This window comes from Nerophis lumbriciformis, linkage group LG02, assembly GCF_033978685.3.
Source record: "Nerophis lumbriciformis linkage group LG02, RoL_Nlum_v2.1, whole genome shotgun sequence".
NCBI classification, from domain to species: Eukaryota; Metazoa; Chordata; class Actinopteri; order Syngnathiformes; family Syngnathidae; genus Nerophis; species Nerophis lumbriciformis.
Genome location: NC_084549.2, coordinates 25,823,374 through 25,843,291, shown reverse-complemented (window position 1 = coordinate 25,843,291; position 19,918 = coordinate 25,823,374). Strand labels below are relative to the sequence as shown.

General features: G+C 40.5%; 1 protein-coding gene across 1 annotated transcript in view; it reads left to right on the top strand.

Moving 5' to 3' along the window:
* The window catches only part of mertka (c-mer proto-oncogene tyrosine kinase a), a 45,554-nt gene extending 27,161 nt beyond the window's left edge, over positions 1–18,393 (top strand). The window contains exons 9-19 of the mRNA XM_061959552.1: positions 8,910–9,045; positions 11,974–12,124; positions 12,627–12,715; positions 14,035–14,130; positions 14,204–14,284; positions 14,359–14,451; positions 14,538–14,656; positions 15,656–15,765; positions 15,865–16,024; positions 17,406–17,542; positions 17,636–18,393. Of these exons, the coding sequence (XP_061815536.1) occupies positions 8,910–9,045; positions 11,974–12,124; positions 12,627–12,715; positions 14,035–14,130; positions 14,204–14,284; positions 14,359–14,451; positions 14,538–14,656; positions 15,656–15,765; positions 15,865–16,024; positions 17,406–17,542; positions 17,636–18,080 (1,617 nt within the window). The 3' untranslated portion in view covers positions 18,081–18,393. The remainder of the gene's footprint in view (positions 1–8,909; positions 9,046–11,973; positions 12,125–12,626; positions 12,716–14,034; positions 14,131–14,203; positions 14,285–14,358; positions 14,452–14,537; positions 14,657–15,655; positions 15,766–15,864; positions 16,025–17,405; positions 17,543–17,635) is intronic.
* The last annotated feature ends 1,525 nt before the right edge of the window (positions 18,394–19,918 follow it).

The window sequence follows — 19,918 nt, the reverse complement described above, 5'->3', positions numbered from 1 at the left end:
CATATTGTCAATGTGAAAAGCACCTCTCAAACTCCATCAGATTGGATAGGAAGCGTTGGTTTTAATCCAGGATGTCTCTGTACATTGCTACATTCATCTTAGTCTAGTCAGGGAGGTGACCAAGAACCCGATGGTCTCTGTCAGAGCTACAGCATTCCTCTGTGGAGAGAGAAGAACCATCCGGAAGGACAACCATCTCTGCAGTAATCCACCTATCAGGTCTGTATGTTATAGTGGCCAGACGGAAGCCATTTCTTAGTAAAAAAAGTTTGCCAAAATGCACCTAAAAGACTCTCAGACCATGAGATACCAAATTCTCTGGTCTGATGAGACGAAGATTGAACAGGCACCGCTCATCACCAAGCCAATACTATCAGTGAAGCTACAGTGAAGCATGGTGGTGGCAGCATCTAATGTGGGGATGTTTTTCAGCTGCAAGATCTAGGAGACTAGTCAAGATAGAGGTAAAGATGAATGCAGCAATGTACAGAGAAATCCTGGATGAAAACCAAAGCTTCCCTCCAACCTGATGGAGCTTGAGAGGTGCTGCAAAGAGGAATGGGCGAAGATGCCCAAATATAGGTGTGCCAAGCTTGTGACATGGTATTTAAAACACTCTTTTCTTTTCTTTCTATTTTTTTTAATTTTTTTAATTTATTTATTTATTTATTTATTTTTAATTTTTTTTTGTGTGTGTGTTGTGTATGTATGTGTTTGTGTATATGTGGGCTTATGTATATGTGTGTGGGTGTATTAATGTGTATATATGTGTGGATGTGTATGTTTATATGTATATGCATGCGTGTGTATATGTGTGTATGTGTATGTATATGTATATGCATATATGTATGTGTGTATGTATGTGTATATGAATGTGTAGGTGTGTGCATGGGTGTGGATGTCCGGTGGCTCAATTGGCCTGGCTGTGGATGAGTTGGGGTAGGTGGGTTGGTGGCCTCGGTGGTAGCCGGGGGTGTGCGTTGTTGTGGTTTACGGGGTCGGTCGCTTTTTTGTTTTGGTTTCGGCGGCCGCGGGTGTTTACGCTGCGGACGGGCGGTGGTGGTGATGGTTGCTGCGGTGATACCAGCGGTTGGCATCGCTGTGTTGGGTTGGAGTGGTTGGGGGACTGTGGCTGGTGTCTGTGCGCTTGTGGGGTTGTGGGGCTGGCTGGCGTTGGCTTGCCGGCTGGTTTGGGGGCTGGCGGGCGGACGGGATGCATTGGCTTCTTCCCCCGTTGGGGGGCTCCTTCCCCTGGCCGGGACTCGTATGGGCACGTTGCTGTGTGGATGGCCGGGATGCGGTGTTTGCATTGGGCGTGGGGGCTGTGCGGTTTCTCTGCGTTTGGTTGCCGGTATGGGCTCTGCAGGGTTGGGTTGGGGCGGGCGGGGGCTGGCTTTGTTTGGCGGGGGGAGGGGCTCGCGTGGCGTCACGTTAAAGTGGTCTGGTGTGGGTCACGGGCTGTGGCGGCCTCCTGGCCGTAGTTCCTGGTTGTCGGCCGCGTGGACTGGGGGGATGTCCGGGCCCTCTACTCCTCCTACTTATAGCGCACACAGTCACACATATATAGGACTTTGGGGATTGTCCTGCGGGGAGGCATGGCGGGGGGTTGAGGATGCCTCCAATGGGGCTCCAGTCCTCCTGTCTTGTCCCCTGCTCGTCCATCCCTCAATCTTAGCTGCATATTAGACACTTAGGATTTGGGGGGCTTGGTTTGGTTGGGACCCACCATGACCTTGATGTCCCCCAATTTTAATCGCATTATTAGTTCCCACAAGCATACATATCTCACTCACGCTACAGTACACACATCAATAGGGACTGGAGGTCGGCTGTAACGGCTAACCTCCTAATTTTAACTACACAGTAGACACTCTGGGGGCCTTGTACACATGCATGGGGGGTTTGGGGTTCGGCGCACCCCTCATTGCCTCGTCGGCCGGCGGGGACTGCGGTCTGGTGGCCTGCCAGGCTTTTATTCATTTATTATTGTTGTATATATTTTTTTATTTTTAATGTATTTATTATTTTTATTTTTATTATTTACTTATTTTTATTTTATTTTATTTTTTAAATTTTATTTTTTATTTTATTTTATTTTTTTATTTTTTATTTTTTTAATCTTATTATTTATTTGTGTGTGGCGTCGCGCGGGTCTCACTTCCTGTTGGATGGGGTCCGTGCCCGTGTGGCCCGACCTTGCGCTGTGGGGTCTCTGTTGGTGACTTGGTGTGGTGGCGGCGCAGCCCCCGTGTCTGGTCTGGATGCTGTGTCTCGGTTGTTTGGGCGGTGGTGTGTTTGTGCGGGTTTGGGTTGGGGTGGGGGGCCTTTTGGTTGGGGGGGTTGTTGGTCTCTCTTGTTTGCGTGTTGGCGTTCGGGCTGACCGGCGGGCTGGCGCCGGCTGGTCTCCGTGGCCCTGGTGGCGTGTGGTTGCTGGTCGCAGTTTTTTTTTGATCGCTTTGATTTGATTGGCTGGTGCTGGCTGTCTGGGGTTATTGCGGCTGCTGTTTCTGCTGCCGTTTGTTTGTGGTGTGGGCGCCCGTGGCTGCTGGGTCTGGTGCAGGGGTGTGGCTGATGTTGTGACTGGTGGCAGCGCGCGCGTGATGGCTGTCGGGGCTGACGAACTGTGTATATGTATGTATATGTGTGTGTATGTATGTATGTTTATATATGTGTATGTGTACATATGTGTATGTATATGTATATATGTGTATGTGTGGGTATGTATACGTGTATGTGTGTATGTGTATGTATATATGTATGTATGTATGTATATTTCTGGGGGTACGCTCTGGGCCTGCCTGTCAGACGGGGGTCGACGCCTCAGGCTACTGCATCCGAACTGCGTGTCTGGAGCTCCTGGGTCCCGCTGTCCATCCCTTCCGGGTGCCCGTCTTGGTTGGGGCCTGTTGGGCCTAGTCCCTGCGTCTATTGTGGTAGCTTGGTGCTGCAAGGTATTCCGAGGTGCTGCGAGTCGGCCAGTTGCTGGGGTAGTGACCTTGTTTGTCAGCATGTCTGTGATCTTCTTTTAATTCTTTTTTTTTAAATTAATTAATTAATTAATTTATTTATTTATTTATTTTTTAATATATTTTATTAATATTATTTTTTTAATTTTTCCCCTCCCTCAGGGGGGGGGCTCGGCGGGGCGGTTGCTGGTTGTTCCATCTCCATCGTGGGGGTCCCTGCGGGTGGGGTGGGTGGTTCCCGTGGCCCTGTGCCTGGGTGGTCCTGCGGCGGCCGGTTTGGGTGGGGTGGCCGGGGGCTGGCCTCGCCGCGCTCTCCGGGGGTGGGGGGTGGGCTCGTGGGGGCCCGGTTGCCGGTGGGGCGGGGGCGGTCTTCCCGTCCGGTTGCGGGGAGTCTCTGGGTCCCTCGGGCGGGGCGTCTCGCCTTTCTGCCCGTGTGGGGTGTGGTCTCTCGCTGGCTTGGGGTCTGGCTGTCCCCTGCTTTTCTCGTGCCCTGTCCTCTGCCGGGTGCGTCTGTCTGCGGCCTGCTGCTGGCCCTTGTGGGCGGTACGGTGGGTCGGGCTCTGGGGTTCCTGTCGCTGGCCGGCTTGGCTGCGTGGGGGCGGTGGTCCCTGGTTCCCTGGGCACCACGCCTCCTGTTTGTGGGTTGGGCTCTCGGGGGTGATGGGGCCGTGCTCTGGCTCCCACGCACTCTGGGAGTCGAATGTATTGTACATGCAAATTCACATATGCTCACATACGTACATAGGTACCTACGCTCCCACATACATACACAAATACAGTACATATTTACCTACCTAATGTTCGTACATCCACACGCACATTCAATATACAAACATACACATAAACATACTGTACATATACATTCACTGTACAAACACATATACACATTCTGTACATATACATTCATTGTACAAACACATATACACATTCTGTACATATACAAGTACATATGCATACTTACACTCATGCACATAATCACGTTTCATCAAACATATATTAACGTTGTTGCCCTAGGGTAAACTGGGTGTAACACATGGCACACTGACAAAGCTTAACCTATTGTGACTATAACAATCTACAAGGTTAATGTAGGTTGCTTCTCTTTCTCCCCCTCCATTTTTCTGCATTCTTTCGTATCTCAAGTTATCATTACGTATATGTATTGTTGCATTTAAACAACTGTATTGTTGATAATAAAGGTAAATTATTTGTATTGTTCATTATCAATAGCGCTATTTCTATTGGTATTTGTATTGATCCATTTGTAGTGTAATAATGCTCATTGTCATTTCTGTATTATTTTTTATTTTTCGCTAACTGCTTATTTGCTATTACTTTTACCATCATATTTGTACATGTCATATTTGCTGATGTTGCTCTATTGTTGTTGTTGTTGTTGTTTGCTGTTGTTGTTTTTGTCTCTCTGTCTAATCCCCCTCTTGTCCCCACAATTTCCCCCTCTGTCTTCTTTTTTTCTCTCTTTCTATCCCCTCCTGCTCCGGCCCGGCTGCACTAAATGATAATATAAATACATTTAATAAAGTCAAATACAAATAAGGCAACAAGAGAAGTATCCTACACTTCTCTTTTGTAAAGTAAATCTGAACAGCCGACATGGGCATCTACATCAACTATATGATTTGCCTGAGAAGCTGGACAGGACATAAAAAAAATAATTAAAAAAAATTAAAAAATAAAAAATAAAAAAAAACCACTTGAAAAAAATAAAAATAAATAAATAAATAAATAAAACACTTGAGGCTGTAATTACTGCCAAAGGTAAAGTATTGAGCATAATCTGTTAATACTTACGGTATGTAGATGAGATTGTTTTAATTTTTAATACATTTAAAAAAATTAAAAAAATGTCATTATTATTATGGAGTTGTGTGTGTCGAAAGGACAACAATTAATTTATTCCATTTTGGAATAAGACTGTAACATAAGAAAACGTGGAAAACGTGTATACTTTCCGGATACATCCATCCATCCATCCATTGTCTACCGCTAGTCCCGTTCAGGGTTGCGGGGGTGCTGGAGCCTATCTCAGCTGCATTCGGGCGGAAGGCTCGGTACACCCTGGACAAGTCGCCACCTCATCACAGGACCAACACAGATAGACAGACAACATTCACACTCACATTCACACACTAGGGCCAATTTAGTGTTGCCAATCAACCTATTTTCGGATACACTGTAAATCAAATAATTTGCTCCACACACCAAAAACCGGGCCACCCCAGGCTAATGTCCGGCCCTAAGCAGAATTTTATTTGAAGGCGCAGACCCTGTCCATAAATTGTCCACGCTTTTTTTTAACTATTAATATATTTTCATAATTTTTTAATCAAACTAGATTTAAATTTGCTGAATGTTTTTTGTTCATGGGAAATACATTGTTCAATTTAATTTTTTTTGTTTTGTGCAAAATACAAATTGTAACTTCATCAAAACATACATTTATTAACCTTCTTACATCAACCCTGATTGGGATGCAGACCCAGGACCTCTGCCTTACGAAATAAGGACTAATGCTGTGCACCACAGAAGCCAGTATGACTGTGTAGAGGGAAGCTAGGAATATGGTTGTGGTAAATTTCATACAAAGCACCCTGTCATTCATTAATTGACATTTTATATGCGCTTCTTCACACAGCACATGTTCTACTTATAGGGCTTGCTGCCCTATATACTATAACACATTTTATAGAGAATAAGTATAGTTTTACATGCAGAAAATAATACAAAATACATGAATGAACATTTAGCATTACTTTTATTTTTTACTGAAGACTCATGTTGGCCGCACAAACGCCACCTCCATACATTGCAATGAGTTCTTTCTTGAATTAAATAGAGTTCCTCACCTTCTTTATCAAAGGGCTGTCACTTGAAACTTCCTTTGGCTCTATGGTGTACAGTTGTATTTATCCATCCATCCATCCATTTTCTACCGCTTATTCCCTTTGGAGTCGCGGGGGGCGCTGGAGCCTATCTCAGCTACAATCGGGCGGAAGGCGGGGTACACCCTGGACAAGTCGCCACCTCATCGCAGGGCCAACACAGATAGACAGACAACATTCACACTCACATTCACACACTAGGGCCAATTTAGTGTTGCCAATCAACTTATCCCCAGGTGCATGTCTTTGGAGGTGGGAGGAAGCCGGAGTACCCGGAGGGAACCCACGCAGTCACGGGGAGGACATGCAAACTCCACACAGAAAGATCCCGAGCCCGGGATTGAACCCAAGACTACTCAGGACCTTCGTATTGTGAGGCAGATGCACTAACCCCTCTGCCACCGTGAAGCCCCAGTTGTATTTTTTTTTTTAAACTACCAACACATGGGATTCTTTGTTTGGGCACTCAATTCTGCAGAATGGTACGTGGGCAAACAGACTAGCTTGTTAAGCGCAATGTTATAATGTATGACATGATATTCAAAAGGGTGTGCAAAAAAAGGTGGCGAACAGTACGAAAAGTAGGGCTTATGTAAACTGCGGTATCACTCAAGTCAAGTCAGACTTTTTTCATACAGTATAGCACATTAAAATAACCTAGGTTGACCAAAGTCCCGCACATAAGACAAAAAAAAGTAGTAAAATAAATAAAACAGTGAATAATACAATATACAGTAATACAATTAAAACTAGACTAAACCAAGGTGCTATTTGTCGAATGCTAGTGAAAATAGATGAGTTTTTTGAAAGATTTTAACACATTATTTGTGTTGCCCTAATGTGCTGAGGCAAATTGTTCCATAATTTGGGGGCAACCACAAAAAAAGGCTCTGTCCCCTCGAGTAGGGAATTAGGAGCGAGGGAAAGACAGGTGCAGTTTGTCTGCAAACCTCAATGCCCTGCATAGGGATTGAGGCTGCAGGAGCTCAGACAAGTGGTGCCCTATTTAAACAACAACTGCATTTTATAATCGATAATTAGATGTACTGGGAGCCAATATATAGAGAGGCGAGAACCAAGAGCACAGGTGTTAGGTGCTCCCAGCTTTTGGTTCCTGTCAACACCCCCTGGAGGCAGTGAAGGGAGGACTGGTCAAGTCCGATATAAAGTGAATTTCAGTAGTCAAGGCTTGATGTAATAAAAGCGTGGATTGCTTTCTAAAAATTAAGCCGTTTGCATTGATTTTTAACCCTACTGAAAAGTGTTTGTTGAAAAGCATACTGCAATATACAAAACTCAAAACCAGTGAAGTTGGCACGTTGTGTAATTTGTAAATTAAAACAGAATACAATGATTTGCAAATCCTTTTCAACTTATATTCAATTGAATAGACGGCAAAGACAAGATATTTAATGTTCAAACTGAGAAACGTAATTGTTTTTTGCAAATAATCATTAACTTAGAATTTAATGGCAGCAACACATTGCAAAAAAGTTGGCACAGGGGCATTTTTACCACTGTGTTACATGGCCTTTCCTTTTAACAACACTCAGTAAACATTTGGGAACTGAAGAGACCATTTTTTAAAGCTTTTCAGGTGGAATGATTTCCCATTCTTGCTTGATGTACAGCTTAAGTTGTTCAACAGTATTGGTATTGGACTCGTCAGACCACAGGACACTTTTCCACTTTGCATCAGTCCATCTTAGATGAGCTCGGGCCCAGCGAAGCCGGCGGCATTTCTGGGTGTTGTTGATAAATGGCTTTCACTTTGCATAGTAGAGTTTTAACTTGCACTTACAGATGTAGCGACAAACTGTAATTACCGTACTGTTTTCTGAAGTGTCCCTGAGCCCGTGTGGTGATATCCTTTACACACTGATGTCGGTTTTTGATGGAGTACCGCCTGAGGGATCGAAGGTCACGGGCCTAGCCGCTTACGTGCGGTGATTTCTCCAGATTCTCTGAACCTTTTGATGATATTACGGACGGTAGATGGTGAAATCCCTAAATTCCTTGCAGTAGCTCGTTGAGAAATGTTGTTCTTAAACCATTTTGCTCACGCATTTGTTCACAAGGTGGTGACCCTCGCCCCATCCTTGTTTGTGAATGACTGAGCATTTCACAGAAGCTGCTTTTATACCCAATCTTGGCACCCACCTGTTCCCAATTAGCCTGTTCACCTGTGGGATGTTCCAAATAAGTGTTTGATGAGCATTTCTCAACTTTCTCAGTCTTTTTTTCCACTTATGCCAGCTTTTTTGAAACATGTTGCAGGCATCAAATTACAAATGAGCTAATATTTGCAAAACAAACCCAAAGTTTTCCAGTTTGAACATTAAGTATCTTGTCTTTGCAGTCTATTCAATTGAATATAGGTTGAAAAGGATTTGCAAATCATTGTTTTCTGTTTTTATTTACAAATTACACAACATGCCAACTTCACTGGTTTTGAGTTTTGTATACAGTTTTGTTAGCACATGCACTGTTTGGTGCCACAGACATGACATATCGTGTTAATCATGGGTTCAGCGTTGACTGTCAGCATATTGGGAACAGAGGAACCGCTGATGCTTCCATCCACTGTTGTGAAATACAAGGTTATGTCCGTCACATGCTCACTTCCATTGCAGGAGGGCAATTGTGTTTTCTTTTTTTCGGCGCATTATTCGTAATTGCAAGTGCATGCAGTTCCTTTGGGTTTTTTGGAGGAAATGTTTCTTTCTGTAAATAAGTATTTACTTAAAGGGAGTTTTTTTTGGAGGTTTAATCATAATAATGCATTCGGAGAAAAAGAGGAAGGGGCCATCATTACAACAAGGTCATGGCAAGTGCTTTAGCGGTTCAAGCTGGCTATGAGATGTCATGAAAGAATTTCTCAGGCATGCTGATGTTTCACTTCATGGCTTATTAAATCATGAACACTACCTCAAGCCAGTGACCTTATTCCTCTATCGGTTGTTATCTCTAAATGTGCAATGATTAACCTTGAAAAGATAAGTGTTTTTGCACTGTGATTCATGTCGTGTGTGTTGTTTAGGTCCACAGCTACACCAACATGGCCTTTGTAGCGGTGCAGGACTTCAACACCACGTACAGCGTGGAGGTGGCTGCATGCACTCGAGCAGGGAGCGGCATGGTCAGCCCACGAGTCTGGTTGTTTGTGCCAGAGGACAGTAAGCTACTCTCGTGACTTAGTTCCTCCTATTTGATGAACTGGACCAATGTTGATTTGTACCTTAAAGGGGACATATGACAGCATTCAGAGGCATCCAAAACTGCGTCCAAGCTCACGGCCAAATACGTGAACCTTATAATTTGATGCTTTGGCGTTGTGAAACATGAGTGTCCAACATTTATAAGTCAGAAAAGACGAAAACCATCATAGGTCCCATTTAAATACAGTGAAACATCTGAATTATCTTTCTGCTGTAGTTACACAGTTCGTAATTCTTTTTTCTGGTCTGTGACACCGCCACAAAAGGTTAGCAGTGCACTGCAAAAAGTCAGTGTTCAAAAACAAGGAAAAAACATACAAAAATTAGGGGTATTTTCTTTGAACTAAGCAAAATTATCTGCCAATAGAACAAGAAAATTTGGCTTGTCAAGACTTTCCAAAACAAGTAAAATTAGCTAACCTCAATGAACCCAAAAATACCTTAAAATAACTATATTCTCACTAATAACAAGTGCACTTTTTTTGGTAGAAAAAAAAGAGACCTTTTTGCTCAATATGTTGAAAAATATTCTTAAATTAAGTAAATGCTCGTGCCATTATCTTGACATAATGATATGTGTTCGACATCATGATTTTTTTTTTCATGCTTGAAGTAAGAAATTATTACTTTAAAAAAGCACTGTTATACTGAGTGTTGATGACACAGCTTTGCATCAGTTGATATTCTAGTTTCAAGCATGTTTTACTCAATATACTGTAGGTGATAAAATCTCAGCAACAAGCTGTAATATCTTACTGAGATAATTTAGGACCAAAACCCTTAAAACAAGTAAAACACTCTAACATAAAATCTGCTTAGTGAGAAGAATTATCTTATCTGACAGAAAATAAGAAAATATCACCCTTATTTGAGATATTTAATCTTACTTAGATTTCAGTTTTTGCAGTGTGATGGTAAAGAGTTAAGATATCCATCGAGGCACAAGTTAAACTTTGCATATGTCTGAAAGCAGTATAAACACCTGAGCCCTGGCTGCTCAGTACAATGTGGCTATTACCATCAAAAATGTATTTTAAAATGTCCTCCACTGTATTTGCAGCAATGTTTATTTAATATATAGTGGTTATTTTTACACTTCTATAACAAAATTGTCAGTAGAGATAATAAAGGTTTGATGATGATCTTTGAAGGTATTGATTAATTACGTAATTATTCCATGCAAATTCAGGTTCTGTTATATGTTCACTATATTGTTGTCCCGATACCAATTTTGGTACTGATACCGGTACTAAAATTATTTTTATAATTTTCGGTATTTTTCGATACTTTTCTAAATAAGGGAGACCACAAAAAAATTGCATTATTGGCTTTATTTTAACAAAAAATCTTAGGGTACATTAAACATATATTTCTTATTGCAAGTTTGTCCTTAAATAAAATAGTGAACATACAAGACAACTTGTCTTTTAGTAGTAAGTAAACAAACAAAGGCTCCTAATTAGTCTGCTGACATATGCAGTAACACATTGTGTAATTGTCCATTCTATTATTTTGTCAAAATTATTAAAGACAAGTGGTAGAAAATGAATTATTAATCAACTTATTCATTTACTGTTAATATTGGCTTACTTTGTCTTTTAACATGTTCTGTCTACACTTCTGGAAAAATGTAAAAAGCATTTATTCTTCTGTTACTTCTTCTGATACTTTACATTAGTTTTGGATGATATCACAAATTTGGGTATCAATCCGATACCAAGTCATTACAGGATCATACATTGGTCATATACAAAGTCCTCATGTGTCCAGGGACGTATTTTATATATTGAAAATAATATAAATTTAAAAAAAAACAAAAGAAGATGTTGAGATACCAAAAAATATCGACGTAATGGTAGTAGAATCGACTAGATACGCTCCTGTACTTGGTATCATTACAGTGGATGTTAGGTGTAGATCCACCCATGGCGTTTGTTTACACTTTGACGCCGGTGAGCTACGGTGTGTAGTGAAGCATGTTCAGCTATTCCTCGTCCTGCAGGGATGATACTTGTAAGAAACTTACTTTATTTGTCGCCATGGAGGCGAGGATTAGTGATTTAGAAATAGCTAAAACACTGCCTACTGCAGCTGAACTTTAGCCGCTAGCTCGCTAGCCATGTTTTAAAGCACCTCTTCTGGTGGGCTTTTTAGTTTTCTAACTTCACCTTTATCTTTAGTTTTTAAGCCATAATGCGTCCGTTTTCCCTTTTCTGTCCACACACCTTGTCTGTTGCTAAGTACTCCGTGATTGTGCACTACCAAACATGCTCATCTCCTCGTAAACCAGCAATGACACGACGTGACGGCGAGAGGGGGGGTGGTGGACCGGTACATTTCAGAGGTGGTATAGTACCGAATATGATTCATTAGTATCGTGGTACTATACTAATATCGGTATAGCGTACAACCCTAGTTCACTGTATATTTTTTTGGCTGTCATATTTTATAATACATTATAATTAGCTTTTCTGTTACGTTTTGGTGTTTGTGTAGATGCAGAGACGACAGGCGAAGTGCAAAAAAACAAGTCATTTTTATTAGGGAAATGCAGGTAACGCAAAAACATAGATGTGCAGCAGGGACAAACAAGTGATCGAGCTCCATCCAGTGGACAGGGCTGGCATAAGAAGTATCCTGATTGGCAACCAGGGACAGGTGTGTCCTGATTTGCCAATATGGGACTGGTGAGGGAGCCAGCGCTCAGACCAGAGGTGTGTTGGCAAATGGAGGCAAACAGGAAATAGATCGAAAAATAAAACCGCTGGGCAGGAAATAATACAAAGTGCAAGAAACTAATAAATGTCATGTGACATAAGGACATTTTCAATTGTTTTTTCTTTAAAACTAATGCGTTTGTTTTTTTTCCGTTTTTTCTCTTCTCAGAATCGGGTCCCGCACCATCCTCCAGCCCTGGCACCAAGATTCCAGACTCTGTCAGTGTAATTCTGGGTGTGGTGTGTGGAGTCTGTCTTTTGATGCTCGTCCTCTGGGGGGCCATCTGTGTACACAACAGGACATCAGACTCTTGGCTTGGGTATGCCGAAACCTTAACACTCTGAAGTCGATTTAATCAGCAACTCTTTCTCTAAATTTGACGACCTTATCTGTGAAATAACTCTAATGCGACGCTGCTCAGTAGTTCACAAAAATGAGCTGAGTCATCTTTTTTCTTTTTCTTTTTTTCAATCGTCGACCTCAGTAGACTTGGAAAAAAATCTGACTCTTCCGTCTTTGCTTCCTCTTAATCACTACTCTTTGCACCTGAAGCGTGTATACTGTGCAGCTGCTGGCGTGAAAATGTTCACAACAAGTCGTTGAAGAAGTCAATGACTCAGTCTCAGGATGCAGCTAGGAATGTGTCACCACACAAAGAAGAAAACAACAGTCGACCCCCAGAAAGAGAGATTGTCCGCTTTGACTACCTATTGTACTCCATCTCAGCCTGTGTTTAGAGCACTACAACAACATAATGACTCAAGACCATGGAGTGATTTATTATTAACCACTGTCTTTTTTGTCACTGGCTCCCCCTGCAGGCGGGTGTTGGGAAGTAGAGAAAAGCTCCAGCCGGTCGTCCAATACAAACCTCAGAGGTCCTACAATCGGTCTACTGTTGGGATAACACGTATGTACAGAAATGAATGCTGTCAAGTGATTATTTTTTTAATCAAAGTAATCACAATTTTGCATTTGAGTTAATCAGGATTAATCACAGGCCAGTACTCGCTTGCTTAATTGTTTTTGTTTGTTTAGTTGTTTATTGAGTATGTCATAGTCAGCTCCACATCATACATGTAGTACATAATATAAATACATAAGTGAACAGTCTTGTGCTCAATGGCAGTATTGTTATTTCACAAAAAAGAAAAGAAAATGGAATTAATAAAATAAAATAAATAATTAATTAATTAAAATTTACTTAAGAAAAGAGCTCAATATATGGACACAAATGCAATTGTATTGTCAGAATGTCATCCAGGAACATTTGTATTTATTTTTACTTGAATGCACGCCTTTTTGTCCGGGAACAGTTTAAGCTCAAATTTAGTCAGTGGGTATTTTGAAGTAAAATTTTCCATTTCATCTTTGCACTGACGTATGCATTGACCTGATCACTGACTGTACGATAACCTGTGCTGCCTTTTTGGTAACCATCCACGGTTAAGCTTAAGGAGCATGTACAATCAAATATATTGTGTGATTAATCTGTGTTTATACTTGAGTAATGCAATATTTTTTGTGATTAATCACATGAGTTAACTTGTGATTTTTGAAAGCCCTCACGTAAGTATCATTTATTTTAGAAAATAATTTACTTATATTATTTATTAGCTTTGTGAGTTAATAGAAAATACACAATATATTAGATAACTGCACATTATATTTAAATTGTGGATCAATTGAAGCTGTTGCATAGTACCAGCTCAAAACATTTTCTTAGACCAAAAAAAAAAAAAACAAGAACCAGGATAAGATAGCAAATGTTACCAAAAATAGGTACTGGGGTTTAAGAGAATTAAACAAAAAAATGTGTGTCTATATTTGTCAACATTTAGAAATTAAACTTTGAAAAAATAGAATGCAGTTCTGTCTGAATAAAATGATTAGTGTTCATATCTGTCAATAGCTGCACATATGCAGAATACATCTTTGAGAATTAAATTGTTTAAAAACGAATGCTATAGTGATTGGCATTTTGCTGCTGAGGACTGACAAGTATGTGTATGTAAAAATAGATGTTTTTCTTTTAAATGGTCACCATCCAGCAAAATGTCTTTGCAGGATTATGATTTCGCAAGTAATTGTAATTTACTATTTGTCTTATGATTATAAAAGTTTGAGGATATCTGTTACAATAATGCCAAAGCATTTTAAACATAACCCATAGGGGGCGCCACAAATACCTTACAGTCCAAATTAACTTTATGTGACTTTTGTCTGCAGTTGGAAACCTTGGCGTCAGTGACGAGCTCCATGCCAAACTTCAAGATGTGATGGTCACGAGGAACTTGCTTTCCATTGGAAAGATTCTCGGAGAAGGTGACTATGCAATTCAAATATGGTGAATAAAAAAAAATGACAGAATTTAAAGTGGAGGTTTTTTTACTTTTAGGTGAATTTGGCTCAGTAGTGGAAGGAAATCTAAGACAACCAGATGGGACATCAGAAAAAGTAGCCGTGAAGACGATGAAATGTAAGCAGTACTGCTATGAGAATCATATAATTATTTAAAAAGAAAAACTCTGATTACCTCATTTTTTTGCGCAGTGGATAGCTTTTCCCAGAGAGAAATAGAGGAGTTCCTGAATGAGGCGGCCTGCATGAAAGATTTCCACCATCCAAATGTCATCAGACTGCTTGGTTGGACTAACACATTAGTGTACATCATGTTTTCCCTTTGATAATTTCCATCTAACTTTTGTCATTTCTGTACCTGTTTTTGCCAGGTGTGTGCCTGGAATTGGGCTCTGGACACTTCCCTAAGCCTATGGTCATCTTGCCTTTCATGAAATATGGAGATCTACATACCTTCCTGCTGCGTTCACGCCTAGGAGAGAATCCAATTGTAAGGAATGAGTGAAGTAATATACTACATTATGGGCCTTATTATTAAAACATGTGCAAACTTGATAGGGCAAGTAAATCTGATCCACTAAGCTCGTGCTTAAATGAACAAAACTAGAGAATACAATACGTTTTGCGTGTCTCTTTATAAATATGCAGAAGATAGGCTGATAATCAGAACACCCAGAATCTGAAAGGAGAAAATGCAAATATAATAATTTAGCGCTTGCAATGTGATTTATCAAGACTGAAATGGGCCGCTGTTTTGCATCTATTTAGCATGTGCAAAATGTTTGTGCAAACTGGCAGTTACGCAGAAATGGCGTAAGAAAAGAGGGGATCGCGCTGCAAAGACATACAATAGACACAGAATCCTTTGTCCAACGTGTGTGTCAACATCCATCCATCTATCCATTTTCTACCGCTTGTCCCTTTTGGGGTCGCGGGGGGTGCTGGAGCCTATCTCAGCTGCATTCGGGCAGAAGGCGGGCTACACCCTGGACAAGTCGCCACAGGTGTCAGAAATTAAAATATTAGACATATCTATTCAGTAATGACATTTTATAATTCTGCAGCTGCTACAGTATATGAAAAAAATTCTTGCAATATGCATTTTCTTGTAACTGGGTCATTCCAGACAAACCATCACAACACAGTGTGCTAAAAGTTGGTTCTGTAGTCTAGAGCCCACTTCAGCATAGCCCAGAAAAGGTTTTATTATATTTATGTGCTACATGTCAACATGACGAAACGCAACAGGTAGGACTATATGATACCATAAATAAGGAGGCAAACGAGTGTGTCCATGGCAATAGACAATATAAATGCAAAAACCCTATTTAAAAAGGGTATTTTGCACCACTTTTGTACTTATCAATTGCACATGCAGTCTTAGTAGATCAACCCCAATTGTAGAGTTTGCACACAGTTATTCAGATCTTAGCAGATCAGGCCCGATGACCACTTCTCCATATTTTACGTATGCGTTGTTATTCCACAGTTCTTGCCAACACAGACGCTCTTAAAGTTCATGGTGGACATTGCTTCTGGTATGGAGTACCTCAGCGGTCGAAACTTTCTGCATCGAGACTTGGCTGCTCGCAATTGCATGTGAGTGACTGAAGCTGCCTCAATTTGTGTTGTTTTTATGTACTCTATAGCCTTGTGTGATTATGTTGTTCATGTGTTCTTTTGTGTTTTTGTCTGTAGGCTACGTGATGACATGACAGTATGTGTGGCAGACTTCGGTTTATCAAAGAAAATCTACAGTGGAGATTATTACAGGCAGGGCAGAATCGCCAAAATGCCTGTCAAATGGATAGCAGTTGAGAGTCTGGCAGACAGAGTTTTCACTGTAAAAAGTGATGTGGTAAGAACAGCCTGTCGTTTAATAGAGGGGTGTAACAGTCATGGGTGTAGCACCAAATTCTGGGCCCCCATACACAAGACTCCTAAAGGGCGCCCGATCCCACCCTATACCCAACATTGCCGCCCCACATATACACACAAGCTCAGTATGTTTTATATGCACTAAAACTAATTATTGCATTGGTTTGGCCTTTTAAACACATCTAAAAACTGTTTTTGACTTTCTAAAATAGGATTAACATATCTTGATAAACCACCTAAATATATACATATATTTTCTGGAGTTTTCTTGTTTTTTTTACAAAAAAAGTGCCAACAAATTTAATATAAATCATATAACCTACCAATATTTACTTAAATATAATCATTATTATGTCGAGTGTTCCTTTACTTCTAAGTGTAAAATAGAGATTATCTAATACTAATATTATCATCAGTGGATAATACGAATCATAATAATACATCATTATTATTATCATGATTATATTATTATTATTAGTGCATCCCCTTGGCGTTGCGTCTCCCCTGTCTTTAAAAGATAGTAACTTTAATTGAGGGTCTTTGAACGCAGTTATGTGCAATGAGATGCAAAAGTGAAACTTGTACATAACTTTCTCCTGTGCTGCCACAGTTAGATAGTGTATGTTAACCTTTCTTCTATCTCTTCTTCCTCCTTTCAAAATGTTGGTGCTGTATGTGAATGCTTAAAGGTGAGCTTTGATCACATGACATCCATGTTGAGTGAAACTAGGTTTGCCGCTATCCAGGTAGAACCATTTTGCCAGCGGAGTGTAGGTAGTGTTTAACATTCTTAATTTGATTCAAGCAACATTATTATCAAACTTTCACTGCTGTATTTTTTTAATTGTGTATAAAACATTATGACATTGTTTTATAAGTTTCATATTGAAATGACAGAAAAAAAATATCTTCAAACTTTACAAAAAGTTTAGGGCCTCCCTGTGCTTCACTTACCTTTCCACTTCAGCGCCCCTGGTAACAGTACATGTATTCATATCATTTTTGATTGTGATGCACAATGTAAGCAAAAGTATTAGGACACACTCCATAATATTTAACCTGCATTGATTTAGATTTCTAAGACAATATTTCTATGGTTGTAGAGACTTATAGTTGCAAACAACTTCTCCCTGAGCTTTTCTTCCTGTCACTCACATTCATCAGTCACTTGGTTGCGATCCAGACACAGAGACACCATCAAACACCATTCGCATCAACTAAGACACAATCTATAGGCTAAAAATTATCAATATTTTTGTTTTAAATACAGCTTCTTCATAGAAGTGTCATTGCCATATGCAACTCTGTGTTATCAGTATTGTGCATTAAATGATCAAATCTGAATATTCTTTGTCCTGCAGTGGGCATTCGGTATAACCATGTGGGAGATCGCTACACGAGGGATGACGCCATATCCTGGCATACAGAACCACGAGATTTACGACTACCTTCTTGAAGGAAACAGGCTGAAGCAGCCAGCGGACTGCTTGGATGACCTGTGAGTGTTTCCGACCTACTGGCAGATTTTACTCTAATTTAGAGGCACCGGTTTATATGCCTGTTATTTGCGTTTTGTCCTTGTGGCTACTAGGTATGAGCTCATGTATGGCTGCTGGAGGGCCGATCCTCTGGACCGACCTCTCTTTCCCCAACTGCGAGAACTGTTGGAAAAACTCACAGAAAGGCTTCCCGAGTCTTCTAGCAAGGAGGATATCATCTATATTAACACCAGCTTTCAGGATGACGACCCTGATGGAGAGGCCACAAAATATCCCGTGCTTAGCTCGTCGCCTTCCTGCAGCCACCAGCAGGCAGAAAACCCAACGATTACCGCGGACATTCACGGCAACATGGAGGGTGAGGATGACGATTATGATCGTTACGTGGTGGTCATCTCCCCAGATCCTTCACTGAGATCACCAACACTGGACACTCCTCTTTTATCGAGTGGTTCCTCAAGTCGCTCAAATGGAACCATGGCTCCTGATGGTACAGGGACAGAGAACATCTCGAGTGATACTTCTCTCCTGCTGTAAATTGGGTACCGAGAAGCTTAAAACTGTATTAAAAATGGCGTGCAGTGGTTAAGTACTAATAATGTTTTGTTATGTTGCACTGAGAGCAGCCAGCATTATTACGTTCCATCAGGAAATACTTTTTTGGCCAGTTCAAAGTATGTCAGTATTGATGAAACTGTTTTTCAACTTTTAAACATTGTTTTGCACATTCCTATAAGCTTAGGATTCACTGGACTGTGAAATGTATTGTAGTGATTATTTTTGTGGCTGTTGATGTAAATATTTCAATGTACAGAACATTGTATACTGTAAGAATAAATAATTTATAGAGTTTCAAGACAATTGTTCTGTCTGTTATTGTAAAACTTTGACAATTATAGTGTATGGGCAATGTTTTATTGTGAGGAACATGTTAAAAACTAGCTGGGGAGAACTTACAGTAAATGAGTGATTGCGGTGGAAATGAAAAAGATAGCTAAGTTACACAGAAAATACATTTCTAGGTATCATACTAATAGTGAGCTGTAAATCTCAGTGTCGAGAAACAAGAATCTCTACACACTCTTCTGTTCACTGGGGTTACCATATTTGAGGTTTTGTGTGGAGATATGAGGAAATGACCAAAAAAAGCACACTACAAAAGGGGGAATGCATGGAGGAAAAAAATATGGACTATAGTCTTGGAGGCTGTTCATTCAGTTGTTTAAATTTGTAGGGGAACAAAAGCATATAACAGACATGACACTAAATATAGTCATTTCGAATGGCAAAACCAAAAGAAATCAAGAAAATAAATTGTGGTCATCAGTGCCAGTTTAATTTTTAGATCAAGCAGAGTGAAAACAAACTAGGGAATCACTCAATTCTGAAGACAATATGGAATAATGAAATACAAACGAAAAACACTCCAACACACTACTATAGTACTTTGTTGCTCTAATCTGGCTTTTATACCAGCTTGTAACCTCTGAGGCATGGATTTAACAAGTGACAAAGTACTATCCAACATTCTGATTGCTGTTGTCAGATCAGCTTTGCATATTGGAGTCTTGTCATGGACTATTCTCTTCAATTTCCACCAGATTTTCAATTGGATTGAGATCCGGACTAGTTGCAGGAGTCATAATTGACCTTATGTATCTTTCTTAAAAGGAAAGTTTTCAGTTTTTGATCTGTGATAACATGGACAATCATCTTAAAAAATAATAAGTATATGACTTTCATTCAGTCATACATAGTCCACGGTTGCTTTTCCGGCTTAGCCCATTGGAACTTTATTTGTTTTGTTTAGGTGTTTATGATGGCTTTTGTTTAGCTTTTTTTTTTAATTTAAATCCCATTTCCCTTAAGCCGTTTATTACAGTTACAGAAGGTTACTCCAGTTTCCGCCCATTTGTTCTTCATTTGTTTTGCTGTGCATTTTCTGTTTTCAAGACATATTGCTTGAATTTTTCTGTCTTGACACTTTGATGTTTTCGTTGGTCTACCAGTGTGCTTGCCTTTCAAAACCTTCCCATGTTGTTTGTACTTGGTCCTGATTTTAGACACAGCCGAACAATCAACATCTTTTGCAACATTGTGTGAGGATTTACCTTCCAGAAGTTTGATAATCGGGCAGCACGGTAGGAGAGGGGTTAGTGCGTCTGCCTCACAATACGAAGGTCCTGAGTAGTCGTGAGTTCAATCCCGGCCTCGGGATCTTTCTGTGTGGAGTTTGCATGTTCTCCCCGTGACTGCGTGGGTTCCCTCCGGGTACTCCGGCTTCCTCCCACCTCCAAAGACATGCACCTGGGGATAGGTTGATTGGCAACACTAAATTGGCCCTAGTGTGTGAATGTGAGTGTGAATGTTGTCTG